Here is a 15,458-nt window from a genome sequence, read left to right as displayed (position 1 = left end):
CAAGCTCAGGTCTGCTTTACAATCTACTGTTCCACAATTTAATAACATTTCTCTTTTTAATTACTTTACTGTTATCTAAAAACTGAACACTGTTAAAATATACTAAGCAAGAAAATTACAGATGTGGACAAAATGTTAATATGGATACACCTATATGATGAGAAAATCATATTGCCTCTCCAATAATTGATAGTCCGTAGTATTTCAGGAGAAATACAATAAGTGCATTTCTTTGCAAATATCATCTGTTATAAAAAAAAGTAATTATGGTGTTATGCCTTTTTGCTTCCTGTGTTTATTTCACACAGCGTTGGTACTAAATGTACCCAAGGAGCTGTTGCTGCCACACACACTTGTATGTAATAACTCTCAAAATGCTTTAAAGCGGAGCTAAAGCCATTGATTTAATTGTTTCCCAAACCAGTAACTTTTAGGGCATTCAGTGAATGACAACTCTCACAGTTGCTTGTGCTCTTAGTCAAACTGTCAGGCCATCAAATGGCTGGCGACATAACTGATCACATATACAGAACCATTGCAACTGCAGATCAAATAGAGGGCTAAGATGGTGGCTTCCTTAGCTGTAATAGATTGAAGGGTTTAATAATGCTTTATGTAGTATAACAGCAGGTTATAGCAGCTACTTTAGTATAGTTCCAATAGTTGAGGTGTTGAAGGTGTAAGTCCCATGCTAAAACCTTCATGCCACTTTGCTACATAACGCCTGTTTGAGTTTTATTATGGCATTGGTTACATACCATATTTTCAGTTTAACCATTACCATAATACGGTTTGTTCATTATGATACTAATCCTCACTGATCAATAGAGAACAGTATTACTTTCACATAAATAAAGTCATAATATGGCTCTAACACAGGAGTTTAGAAATGCCAGAAAGTACCATTAGATATCTACATGTGCTCCTTAAGAACTATGAAAACGAGGCCACTCTGATAGGCAAATACTATCCTTAAGGCCTCTTTCACACTGGGGAATTTGATCTTTGACCAGTGCAGGACATGTTTTAATGGCACAGGGATGCACAGAAGTTTAACGTATCCACATGCTGGCAATCCAATGAATGTCTATTGGGATGCAGCGACTGTATGGACACAGCCACTGTTCCCAATGTGACATCCATGCAGGTAAGGATACACAGTCCTAACTCACTCAGGTTGAGTTCAGGGACCTGCACCACACAGACGTCATATTGGGCGCAGTGGCTGTGTCTATGCAGAGGATGTGTCCCAATAGACATGAAAGGGATTGTACGCAAAGGAATGCATGGGACAACTGCAAATCCTTGTGTGGGTAAACATGGCCCTGCATGGGGCACAGATCAAATCGCCCCATGTGAATGAGGCCTAAATCCTTAAAGTCTTACAGAGAGATGTGCAGACAGAGAGACATTGTATTAACTACCCCAATTTTCATAGTCTTATCTCAACTTTGCTGTTATAGTAGTTGTGCAGGGTGTCTGAATATGCAATCTAATAAGCATCAGAAAAGACCCACTGCTGGGTCAGCGAGTAACTCACACAGAGCTGGACAGACACCCTCCTTTTTCTTTGCAGTACAAGTCTGTGTGAGGACACCTGTGCTGAGGGGTGTAACTGTTACTCAGCTCTGTCAGCACAGAGCACTGGAGTAAAAGTGCAGGAAGCAGCATTTCACTGAAAAAAATGTATTTCAAGACATTTCAAAACAAAAATCCATCACATCTGGAGACACAGGATTATAAAGAAATATTGACCAGTGCTGCTAATCTCATTTAAGGACCAAGAGGTGCAGAATTAATTGCCCTAAGGTTTGAGATTCCAGGGATACTCATGAAGATATCAATCAAATGCAGTAATCTCTATGTGCCTTTCTATCAATCTATTAGACTTGAAGTACTGATGAATGATAACTAAATCAGTTTGTATATATGTGGAAACAGTAAAGATTTACAAGGTAGGCAAAATACAACTTTCCTTCCACCCACACGGTGAATGCTGATCGGATAGGAGTGTCAAACTTCTGGACCCCCCACAGCTCTTACTGGTTCCTCCTGCTGATTCCATATCACTGCTGTGTCCCATAAGGACATGAAAGTCAGCACGAGGAAACACTGAGCACTGCAGGGTCCCCAAAAGATTGATACTTCTGGAAGTGCTGGTTTTCCAGTGGAATTCAGGGGGCTATTTCAACAACAGTGGAAGAAAAGGCATAGCTATTACGTTCTACTTTTACAGGGTACGTGTTTGGGCAAAGCATCTATTCATGATAGGATTTCCCAATAGATAGGTCAAGGAGCAACGGAAAGGTAAGTATATGCAAGGGGAAAGCCAGGCATTAAACTGAAGCCTTTGTTTTTGCCCTGCATTGCCATTTAACCCTTAAACTTAACACTAACCCACACTAATTAACCCCTTTTCCTAATATGAATTTTGTTCTGTGCTGAATATGTTGATCTTGACTATTCAATACTAATACAGTGCCTTGAAAAAGTATTCATACTACTTAAAATTTTCCACATTTTGTTATGTTACAACCAAAAATGAAAATTTATTTTATTGGGATTTTATGTAATGGACCAACACATAGTGGCACATAATTGTGAAGTGGAAGGAAAATGATAAATGGTTTTACATTTTTAAACAAATAAATATCTGAAAAGTGTGGCGTGCATTTGTGTTTATTAGTAAAAATGTTGAAAACCATTTATCATTTTCCCTCCACTTTACAATTATGTGCCACTTTGTGTTGGTCTATCACATAAAATCCCAATAAAATACATTTACATTTTTGGTTGTAACATGACAAAATGTGGAAAATTGCAAGGTGTATACCGTAAATACTTTTTCAAGGCACTGTAACTGCCCAGAGAAAATCTGGTTTAACCACTTTACCACTAGAGGATTTTGCTGTCTTACGTCTGGGCCACTTTTTGCGATTCGGCGCTGTGCGACTTTAACTGACAATTGCGTGGTCGTGCGACGCCATACCCAAACGAAATTTACGTCCTTTTTTTCCCCACAAACAGAGCTTTCTTTAGGTGGTGTTTGATCACCTGTGCAATTTTTACTTTTTGCGCTATAAGCAAAAAAATAGCGTAAATTTTGAAAAAACAACAATATTTTTCACATTTTTTATATGAAATTCCCCCCAAAAAAATGTAAAAATCAAAATTTTTTAAAATTTTTGGCCAATTTGTTTTCTGCTACCTATGTTTGGTAAAAAAATTCACAATAAGCGTATTTTGATTGGTTTGCGCAAAAGTTATTGCGTTTACTAACTAAGGGAAAGATTTCTGTCATTTTTAGTGTTTTTTTTTTTTAACGAGTAATGGCAGCGATCTGCGATTTTTTTTGCGGGACTGCGACATTGCGGCAGACAGATCGGACCCTTGACTGACATTTTTGACACTTTTGGGGTTACCAGTGACATTACTGCAGTAATCAGTGCTATATATATGCACTGTTACTGTAAAAATGACACTGGCAGGGAAGGGGTTAATTTTATTGGAGAGGGAGGGGTTAATGTATGCCTGGTGCTTACTGACGTGTGTGGGGGGAGGTGACTGAGTGACACAAGGACAGATCCAGGGTTCAGCTATGCTGAACCCTGCAATCTGACCCTGCCTGTCACTTAGGAGATCCGCCCGCTTGTGTTTACACAAGCGGGCGGATCTCCACACTAGATCCCCGACGATCGGGGAAGAGCAGCGGTGATCGCCGCTGCTCCTCCCCTGGCCCGACTCCCGCTGTGACTGAATACAGAGGGAGCGAGCCTCCAGCGGCGCGCACGCGCCGCCGAGAAAGGGGAGTGTCTGATGACGTAGATCTACGTCGTCAGACGATAACGAGCCACTTTGCCGCAGTACTATTACCGTACGCAGACGGCAAGTGGTTAATGCTCAACTATGATGGCCATAGACTACAGTTCAATTTACTTTGAGAACTTTCGTCTACTAAATGTAGAACTTTCAGATGAATTTTGGATAATAGTTCAGTGATTGATTCATGATAACATCTATAAATTGTGTATTTTGTCTTAAAAAAAAAGCTTACCACAGTATGTAATATCCCCTAGTATCTTACATGTTTATATTCAACAAACATCTATTCTTCTTTTGGTGAAGTTCCAGAACCATGCATTAATTTACTGTCACTGAGGATGAATGCTCATTTTAAATTAGCCTTGGAATTCCTTTTGGTATGATAGAAACAGTTCAGAGATTTGTCAGTCTGTGTAACCATTGTGTGATAGCTATGCTTTGAATTAGATAATTGCTTACTCAGGAGTACTGCTATGTCTTATTTATTGAACTGAGTTTGTTGAATACCGTCGTTCTCCGAGTAAAGTTGTGTCTACTGGGAGCACTCCTGTGTATCATTTATGATGCAATATCTTATGAAAATGTCTGATGAATTTAAAAAACAGCATCTTGCATCCTTATTTTACACTTGTTTGCAGTCTTCTTGTAGACATTAAACCAATTTATTCATTCTACTGGCTTACACAAAAAAAATGTGATGCACATTGTCCTTGCATGTTCATTTAGAATCTCTCAAGAAAAGGCATGCCAGAAAAGATTTTAACTTATTTGCATTTAATCGTTAACCTCCCAGGTTCATCGCAATTCTGTCAAAATAGCACAACTCAGTTGTACAAACTATTTCACACACACAATGTCATGTCATGTCTTGAAATACATCTATCATGCAAACCTGTAAAGTCTAACATTAGTAATACAGTATAAAGCTACAATGCCGCATATACAGTTGTGTTCAAAATTATTCAACCCCCACTGAAATTGATTGTTTTGGCCAGTTTGACATTGATTTTGATCATTCAGTCATCCTGCTTACAATTAAATCAAAGAGGCACGTGTAGGTCAGACAAATATAACATAACATTTATAATGAAATAACCACAAATTTCTTTTCTGTGCTCACATCATTATCAGTTTTATTCAACCCCCAAGTGACATTCAATCTTAGTACTTAGTACAACATCCTTTTACAGTTATAACAGCTTTTAAATGTGAAGCATAGCTTGACACAAGTGTCTTGCAGCGATCTCCGGGTATCTTCGCCCATTCGTCATGGGCAAAAGCCTCCAGTTCAGTCACATTCTTAGGCTTGTGCACTGCAACTGCTTTCTTTAAGTCCCACCAGAGGTTCTCAATCGGATTTAAGTCTGGTGACTGTGAGGGCCACTCCAAAATGTTCCAGCCTTTAATCTGCAACCATGCTCTAGTGGACTTGGAGGTATGCTTGGGATCATTGTCCTGTTGAAAGGTCCAACGTCTCCCAAGCCTCAGGTTTGTGACGGACTGCATTACATTGTCATCCAATATCTCCTGGTACTGAAGAGAATTCATGGTACCTTGCACACGATGAAGCTTCCCTGTACCTGCAGAAGCAAAACAGCCCCAAAGCATGATTGACCCTAGCCATGCTTCACAGTAGGCAAGGTGTTCTTTTCTTCATAGGCCTTGTTCTTCCTCCTCCAAACATAGCGTTGATCCATGGGCCCAAACAGTTCTAATTTTGTTTCATAAGTCCACAGAACACTATCCCAAAACTTCTGTGGTTTGTCCACATGACTTTTGGCATACTGCAGTCGACTCTTCTTATTCTTTGGAGACAGCAAGGGGGTGCGCCTGGGAGTTCTGGCATGGAGTCCTTCATTACGCAGTGTGCGCCATATTGTCTGAGCAGAAACTTCAGTACCCACATCTGACAAATCTTTTCTCAGTTCCTCAGCAGTCACACGGGGACTTTTCTCCACTCTACGCTTCAGGTAGCGCACAGCAATTGAAGTCAGCATCTTCTTTCTGCTACGACCAGGTAGCGTTTCAACAGTGCCCTTTGCCTTGAATTTGCGAATGATGCTTCCTATGGTGCCTCTTGGTATGTTTAATATCTTTGCAATCTTCTTATAGCCATTGCCCTTCCTGTGAAGAGTAATCACCTCTTCTCTTGTCTTCCTGGACCATTCTCTTGACTTCACCATGTTTGTAACCACACCAGTAAATGTCTAGAAGGAGCTGAGTATCACAGTCATTTTAAAGCTGCCTAATTGGTGCTTATTAGGCTTTATTGCTGCTCCCTTGTTTATTTCAATACCTGATTGAAAACACTTCAATGAACCTCTGTTCTTCAGAGTGGTAGTCTTTAAGGGGTTGAATAATTGTGTCAATGAAGAATTCACAAAATAAACATTTACTACTGTATTACAAAACTAATTGATGTCATTTTTGTTGCATATGGTTCTTTAAGAAGTCCTTGTAGGATTTCATTCTGAATACAATTACAAATGTACACTAAATTCCCTAAAACCCTTTACAGCATTGGGGGTTGAATAATTTTGAACACAACTGTAGCTATAGCTATTCAGTGACAATGTCTACATAAAGCCACCTTTCTTTATATAAACACCTCCACTTTGCCCTGAAAGTGCAAAAGGACAGTGTTTCTTTAACCAATGGCTTACTGGGCACTTATACCCCCTTCGTGCCCAGGCCAATTTTCAGCTTTCAGCACTGTCGCACTTTGAATGACAATTGTGCGGTCATGTAACACTGTACCCATATGAAATTTTTATAATTTTTTTCCACACAGATAGAGATTTCTTTTGGTGGTATTTAACCACCACTGGGTTTTTCGTTTTTTGCTAAACAAAAAAAGACTGAAAATTTTGAAAAAAAACAAAATGTTTTTCAAATTTTGTTATACAATTTTGCAAACAGGTAATTTTTCTTCTTCACTGATGGGCACTGATGAGATGGCACTGATAGGCTGCACTGATGGGCACTGATAGGCTGAACTTATGGGCACTGATAGGCTGAACTTATGGGCACTGATGAGGCAGCACTGATAGGTGGCACTGATAGCCACTGAAGAAGCGGCACTAGTGGGCACTGATTAGAAGAACTGATGAGGCTGCACTGATGGACACTGATAGGCAGCACTGAGAAGTGGCACTGATAGATAGCACTGATGTGCACTGATAGGTGGCACCATTGGCCACTGATTGGCGCTGATAGGGGGCACTGATGGCCACTGATAGGCACTGGTAGATGTCACTGATAGGTGGCACTGGTGGGCACTGATTGGCGGCACTGATGGGCACTGATAGATAGCACTTGTGGGCACAGATTAAGAGCACTGGAGGGCACTGATTAGCAACACTGGTGGGGGCACTAAAGGGATCCTCTAAAAGAAGCCGCTACTACGTTTTTTTTTTTTTCTTCGTGTTGACAGCATGGGGGGGGGGGGGGGAGCCGACTTCTATTTACTTCCGTGATCAGCTGTTATTGGCTGACAGCTGATCAGGTGGTAAAGGGCTCGCTGTGATTGGCCCTTTACCCCAAACTGTGATTAGCCAAATCCCAAAGACTTGACAATCACTGAGCGGTCCGCCCACACGCACCCTGGATCCATGTACATCCTCCCGGCATTTTAAGCCCACGCTGCAGCCGTATTTCAGGTATAGCATGGTCGTGAAGTGGTAAAATAAAAACAGGAAAAAGTCTGTAACAATACTTAGTGTTTATGAAATTTCAAAAAAGTAGGACCTCTTGGGTTGATTTACTAATACTTGAGAGCGCAATCTGGTGTATCTGTGCATTGTAGCCAATCAGCTTCTAACTTCAGCTTGTTTATTTAGGCTTTGATGGAAAAAAGAAAAGAAACCGATTGGTTTGTATGCAGAGCCTCACCAGATTTTGCACTCTCCAGTCTTAGTAAATCAACCCCTATGTGCTTCCATTCCCATTATTCATGTCATAAGGTAGCAAAGCTGATCCATGGAAAAGCTATGTTTTCAGGTAATAATAGAAACTGTCTTTTCTATGCCATGATTATAGTGAAGCTGGCCAGGAACATAGCATGGAGCACCAGGAAAATTGCAAGAAAGGCAGGTGAACTTCACATTGAGACAATAAAAGAAAGAAGTAGTAAATGGCAAAAGGTGGTCAGGAAAGTATAGGGCTGACCAGGGATGAATGTTGAGTGAGCTGTGTCAACATAAAGGTTTCCAGGAAATGACATTATTATTGCAACAACACATTCTCCAACCCACCATGCATACCTAGAGCAGTTTAGCGGATGAGATTAGAAAAACATGGCTATATTTTCAAAATGTGAGAGAGTTGGTTAAACAAAAGCTTCCAACTGCTGAAGGCCTTTTGGGGCCACCCTCCCCTAACTCCCTATAAGCACCCCTGGCTCGTGAGCTCTTTGTTTAAGAATTTGGTTTTAAAGAATTTTACTTGCCTCTCCTTTTTCTACTTTCATCTGTATGTTATGGATAGATGGTTTTAGGCTTTGTGCTATCTGTAGCATATGCTCAGTTACTTTCTTTGGCCATATGCTAAAGATTCATAGGGGAATTCTCATCCACGCTTCCTAGAATATATTCTGCTTAAGTGCTTGAGGCACTATTCTCTACCTTTTCCCACTGTTGGTTCATGGTGCAGTGCTTGGTGCCATTGGTAAACAATTTATGTATGGATGACACTCTTCTTAAAGATCGCCTTGGATTTACATGTTCTTGCATCTCGTGGCCAGATATGGCTGGTCGACACCTTGTTTTTTTCTTTTTGTATACGCTGGCTTTAATTTCAATTAATAATTTCTTTTAAAAAAATGTGAGAGAGTTGTTGTTCTCAGAACACTGTGCAGGTATGCTGTGTCCATGGCTTAGCAAGACTTATTTTTCACATTTCACAATGCACTTTATAATAAATACATAAATCATATCTAAAATCTAAATACAAATACAGTGAATAGCAGCTTACCAGTCCTTTTATTAGTCTTTTATTCTTTTATTTTCACCTGCTAATTCTGCTACTTACTATCCTTGTGTGACAACGCTCGCTCACCATACTGTATCAGGAAAACATAAAATAGGACTACTAAAGCTTCCACCTCTACCTCTTCTCCATAACATAGATAGGTTAGGTAGTCCTAAGAAAAAGGTAACTACTAAGAATACAGCAAAGGCAGAAAGTGCAGATGTAAGTCTTTAATGGTAAATTTAATGGAGCAAAAGAGAGCATATAAGTGATGTTCACTGTTAGGGTTTATATACCCCTTATAACCTCCAGTAGTTGTTTCCCCCTGTTGTGAAAGTCCCTGCACGTCCTCATCAGGCTGCTGTCAGCTTGACAGCTTATGTCCCAGACTGTGAGCAGGAGCCAAAGAGCCAAAGAGCGTGGCTCCTTTGTGAATAATTACTTTGGCAGCCAGATGCACTGATCATTCAGTATAACTTTGTGTGTTACTGCCTTGTTAATGCAAATCATAGGGTTTTCTGTGATATGATCCTAACTGGCTGCAATAAACCTCTGAAAAAAAAGAGTTTTATTTTAAAATAAAGGCGGGTTTTTTACTTATTCCATAATCAACTCTAATGGACCCCATGCTCCCCCCCTGTAACATACCTAATTTTTATTGAATTTTATATTTAATGTTCCTATGCAACATTTGATTTTCCTATGATGCTTTCTTCAAATTATTTTCTTAGTAAAAATAACATTTAAAGTACCTTTATTCAATTTGTAAACAATTACCATGCAGCATAATGTTAGTGTTGAGAATAATAGGGCAGAAATTACATATTTTTAATGACAAATTGTATCTTGATTTTTATTTATTTTCCCTTAAGGCGATACTAAACACACACTGTTTATATACATTGTCCATTCTCTTTCTGTATGTGGATGATGGTACTGTAATTATTTTAATTAAAAAAAAAAAACATAAGCAGGAGGAGCTTCTAGCTGCTGGTCACATGTTTACAAAAAAAAAAAACAGCCTTTGGAATACAAAGTAAAAATAAATAAATAATAACAATAAACTGTTTTAAATTGTCATACAAATATATATTTGAAATCAAATAATTATTTTGAGGTAATAACATGGTGTGGACAGATTTCTGCCAGTCACAGGCTGTGTCAGGCCTCTCCGGCCTGTGTCTTAGAAAAACAGAGAGGTTAAGCCTCTATTAATCTACATATAATATCCCACTCCCATTGTGTTTAGCTGATTAGTGGGCATGGAGGAGGAGGGAGGGAGTGGGCTGTCATTTTCCACTGTGTATAGGCCCACATGTGTGACTCTATAGTCACATGGGCTGCTCAGATGTGATAGGGAGGAAATGTTCAGGATAGAAACTCTCTGAAAACTGAGCATGTACAAAGCTGCAAAATCCTTAGCTGAATTGGGGATAAGTTGGAGATAATTCCATGTGTCTGTACCTATTAGTATTACACAATAATACATATGACTTTTTACTCTGTAATGAAGGGCGCTGCCTGTTCTCCCTAGGGCTGGAGCAGTATTTATTATCTCTACAGAACCCAGCTACCTTAGATTATTGAATATTTGATGGTTTACGGACAGGTCTGCCCAAAATGAATATCTAGTCCCTATCACTGCCTCAAATTATTTATTCTGTATGGCCAACGGGCAATTTTATATTGTTGAGAATGACCTTGTTCTTTGAATCTATCTTTATTTGAAAACTGGTAAAAATTTCAAATATTGCTTCCTTGTAAAGGTGACTTTACATCTTTAAACCTCTGGAGACTGCAGTCGAAACCTTGAGTGCAGCTCATCCACTGAAACAAATACAATACTTACACCCCAGGAGACCGGAAATTTATCAACACACACCCTAATCTTGCATTATTTTACTAAGAGGCATCTCAACACTTATCATTAGATCCTTTCATATTTTTTACAAAAGTGCTACAGTAGATGGGTATCTTCCTCTCAAAAACAGGCTTATTGAGGCCCAACACAGAGAAACCAGTTCCAGTAAGGTCTCGAATTCCGACTCAACTTGAATGTAACTGCATAAAAAAGATAACTGGATAGATGAAAGACTGGTCATACCTAATAATTTACAATAGTAATTTGAAAACAGGCTATATGACTGTTTTCCAACCACCTTGCACATCTCCTGCTGTTTTTAGAAAGCTTCCAAGAGAGCATGTACCAACAGGCCAGTTTTCAGCATTATCAATAGTGAACAACTTGGAGGTAATTGGGTCTTTTTCCATGCAATGTTCACATCTTGACATTTTTACTTGTTATACATTTTGTTTTGTATTAACTGTCATATTGCTGTACATCTCTACTGAAAATGTCTGAAAATAATGTATGGATAAAAAGCTGTCTATAAGTAGCTTATTGGAGGTATGTAATTTTATATGTAAATAACCCGGGGGACACAAAATACACTAAAAAATAAGTGGTTGGTCCACTACAATATTGAATTTGTAAAAATAAAAATCACTTGTTTACAGTTTTTTCTAAAAGAGTGTACACAGTTTCGTCATTTGTTTCACAATTAACAATGCTTTTTGTTAATGTTTTACTCACCCCTGCTCCTCCATCATTTCCTGCAGCTCCATACACTTTAGTTCTACGCGTCTCTTCCGCTCATGGTCTAGGATCTCTCTGTGGGCTTTCTTCACGAGATGAGGTTCGGTGGCTCTTGCTTCTTCTTCAGGTCTATGCCACGTGCCTGAAGCAGTGGGCTGAGAGAAGCCATTGGCAGTATCCTGTGGAGATGGAATCCTGGTACCATTGTTGCATACAGACATTGCAGTGCCGTCTCTCTGTTCTTTTTATTCCTGTAAAAAATGCAAACAGACTCATTTGAGCTAACTTGAATTCCTTATCTCTTCCACACCTTTGAAATACGAATGGCAAAAGGAAATAGTCTCCATGCTCTGAGCCGCTCTGTTAAATTAAAACTGACGGCTTAATGGGGAAAGAGCTGTACTAATCTGCTTTTCTGCAAGACAGGGACCAGCACTGCCAACCAAGCAGTACTAGAAACATTATGAAAGCTTCCATTGTAGACAGAGAAGTCAATTCTCATATATTAGAGATTTCGGAGCGCTGACCACGCGTTACACAACGCAAGGAGAGATTGCCTTGCACCCCTGTGGGAACAAATTGTTACAGCTAATTGGAAAAGAAGCATGGGCAGTGTTAGAAGCTATTATGCACATTGTAATGTAATTACAGACACACTTTAGGTGTAATGCTGATAGTAAGCTGCCAATAAATGTATTATTAAACAGCACAGCCAACATTAATTTTTTTTCCTGAACATAAGCAAAATATAAACAAATGAATGAAAATTTTGTGAGAAAACAGCTGGATTACAAAAATGATAAAAACTGCTTTATATTTGAAAACTCCTGGATAATACACAAACAAAAGCATGTGAAATTCAAGTACTTAGAAGATTGGAGTCAAATAATCAGCATGACAGCCAGGCAGCTAGCGTTATAGAAGTCAAGTTTCCCAAGTTTATTTTGATCTCAAGCATTTTGAAAATCATACGTGTGCTTTAAAATACTTACATACTTATGCAACATCACAATTTAAACACTTTTCCCACTTTGAGAGTCAGATTGTAAAAAGCCCTAACCTATTTAACAAGGATCTTCACACAAAAGCAATGTCCTTCCACAGCAGAGCTAAGCTGAGCTTTGACATATAATAACTATGTAACTATTTTACTGTATGTAAAAGCTCTGCTTAGCTCTGCTACTGAAGGATGGTGAATACTCCACATACACAGGGATTTGATCAATGAAGCATGCTTGCTTCTATGATGCTGAGGGCGAGCATCCAATGGTTGGAGAGCCCTATCAACAGGAGAGGAAGGCGCACAGCTAGCTATGTAAGTGTTTAGGCCAGGCTTCTGTGGGTGTGCAAATGACCCTACATGGATTATTATTCAACAATTATAAAGCTACAGGTTTTTTTTTCACTTACTAAAGCGCCTTAACTGCATAGGCAGTTTTACTGCAAAGGTGAACTCAGCCTTTAAATATATTTAAAATTTCTCAAATTTATGGTCAGCCCTGGCCAATATTTCTTCTTTTTCTTGAATCTGCTACATGTGTTAAAATCTGTTTATTCAATCTGTTGATTTTGCCAACTGAATGCAGCACAAATTGTCCTATCAACGGTAATTCATTTAAGCTTAACTGATTTGGTCTCAACACAATAAGTAACTGATACAACTCTCACAAAAAAGTAAGAAGTCTAAAAGATTTAACTAGAACATGCTTCTCCTGGAGCTACTTACTACAACTTCTACAAAAAAAAACAATTGAGCTAGTAGAAAATTATATTTACAGCCTTTTTATGATCTACAAGGAAAATGCAAGATCCGAGTTGAGCTGTAGATGTCAGATAAGTACTTCTTATGTTCCAATATTTAAAAATGGGCCTCTCACCCCAGCTGATGCAAAATAAAATGTTAGTTATGATGATCTAATACAGGGATTCCCAAACTACGGCCCTGCAGCTGTTGCAGAACTACACATCCCATGAGGCATTGTAAAACTCTGCCATTCACATATATGACTAGGCATGATGGGAATTGTAGTTCCTGAACAACTGGAGGGCCGTAGTTTGGGAACCCCTGATCTAATAGAAGGGAAAGCTTTCTTAACCAATGGTCCTAAAGTCTTCTTTCCTGTCAATTTCCACTGTAACAACCAGTCACCCAAAACCACTCATCTTGATAGTCGCTGACTGGTCTTGGCACTGTCTCTCTTGCATGCACCATCATATACAATGCAGGAATGATCACCATCCTGTATTGTATCCTGTCCTGCATTGTATGTGATGACACACTATCATATACAATGCAGGAATGATCACCATCCTGTATTGTATCCTGTCCTGCATTGTATGTGATGGTACACCATCGTATACAATGCAGGAATGATCACCATCCTGTATTGTATCCTGTCCTGCATTGTATGTGATGACACACTATCATATACAATGCAGGCATGATCACCATCCTGTATTGTATCCTGTCCTGCATTGTATGTGATGACACACTATCATATACAATGCAGGAATGATCACCATCCTGTATTGTATCCTGTCCTGCATTGTATGTGATGATACACTATCATATACAATGCAGGAATGATCACCATCCTGTATTGTATCCTGTCCTGCATTGTATGTGATGACACACTATCATATACAATGCAGGAATGATCACCATCCTGTATTGTATCCTGTCCTGCATTGTATGTGATGACACACTATCATATACAATGCAGGAATGATCACCATCCTGTATTGTATCCTGTCCTGCATTGTATGTGATGACACACTATCATATACAATGCAGGAATGATCACCATCCTGTATTGTATCCTGTCCTGCATTGTATGTGATGACACACTATCATATACAATGCAGGAATGATCACCATCCTGTATTGTATCCTGTCCTGCATTGTATGTGATGATACACTATCATATACAATGCAGGCATGATCACCATCCTGTATTGTATCCTGTCCTGCATTGTATGTGATGACACACTATCATATACAATGCAGGAATGATCACCATCCTGTATTGTATCCTGTCCTGCATTGTATGTGATGATACACTATCATATACAATGCAGGAATGATCACCATCCTGTATTGTATCCTGTCCTGCATTGTATGTGATGATACACTATCATATACAATGCAGGCATGATCACCATCCTGTATTGTATCCTGTCCTGCATTGTATGTGATGGTACACCATCGTATACAATGCAGGAATGATCACCATCCTGTATTGTATCCTGTCCTGCATTGTATGTGATGATACACTATCATATACAATGCAGGCATGATCACCATCCTGTATTGTATCCTGTCCTGCATTGTATGTGATGATACACTATCATACACAATGCAGGAATGATCACCATCCTGTATTGAATCCTGTCCTGCATTGTATGTGATGATACACTATCATATACAATGCAGGAATGATCACCATCCTGTATTGAATCCTGTCCTGCATTGTATGTGATGATACACTATCATATACAATGCAGGAATGATCACCATCCTGTATTGTATCCTGTCCTGCATTGTATGTGATGATACACTATCGTATACAATGCAGGCATGATCACCATCCTGTATTGTATCCTGTCCTGCATTGTATGTGATGGTACACCATCGTATACAATGCAGGAATGATCACCATCCTTTATTGTATCCTGTCCTGCATTGTATGTGATGATACACTATCATATACAATGCAGGAATGATCACCATCCTGTATTGTATCCTGTCCTGCATTGTATGTGATGATACACTATCATATACAATGCAGGCATGATCACCATCCTGTATTGTATCCTGTCCTGCATTGTATGTGATGGTACACCATCGTATACAATGCAGGAATGATCACCATCCTTTATTGTATCCTGTCCTGCATTGTATGTGATGATACACTATCGTATACAATGCAGGCATGATCACCATCCTGTATTGTATCCTGTCCTGCATTGTATGTGATGGTACACCATCGTATACAATGCAGGAATGATCACCATCCTTTATTGTATCCTGTCCTGCATTGTATGTGATGATACACTATCATATACAATGCAG

General features: G+C 39.2%; 1 protein-coding gene across 1 annotated transcript in view; it reads right to left on the bottom strand.

Moving 5' to 3' along the window:
- SRRM3 (serine/arginine repetitive matrix 3) overlaps window positions 1-15,458 on the bottom strand; it is a 547,157-nt gene that overhangs the window by 261,270 nt on the left and 270,429 nt on the right. Inside the window, exon 3 of the mRNA XM_082246736.1 lies at window positions 11,384-11,637. Coding sequence (XP_082102862.1) covers window positions 11,384-11,607 — 224 coding nt within the window. The 5' untranslated portion in view covers window positions 11,608-11,637. The remainder of the gene's footprint in view (window positions 1-11,383; window positions 11,638-15,458) is intronic.

Source organism: Pelophylax lessonae, assembly GCF_965119305.1.
Source record: "Pelophylax lessonae genome assembly, chromosome: 2".
NCBI classification, from domain to species: Eukaryota; Metazoa; Chordata; class Amphibia; order Anura; family Ranidae; genus Pelophylax; species Pelophylax lessonae.
Note: the sequence above shows the minus strand (reverse complement) of the source record. Positions and strands in the feature narration are given on the sequence as shown.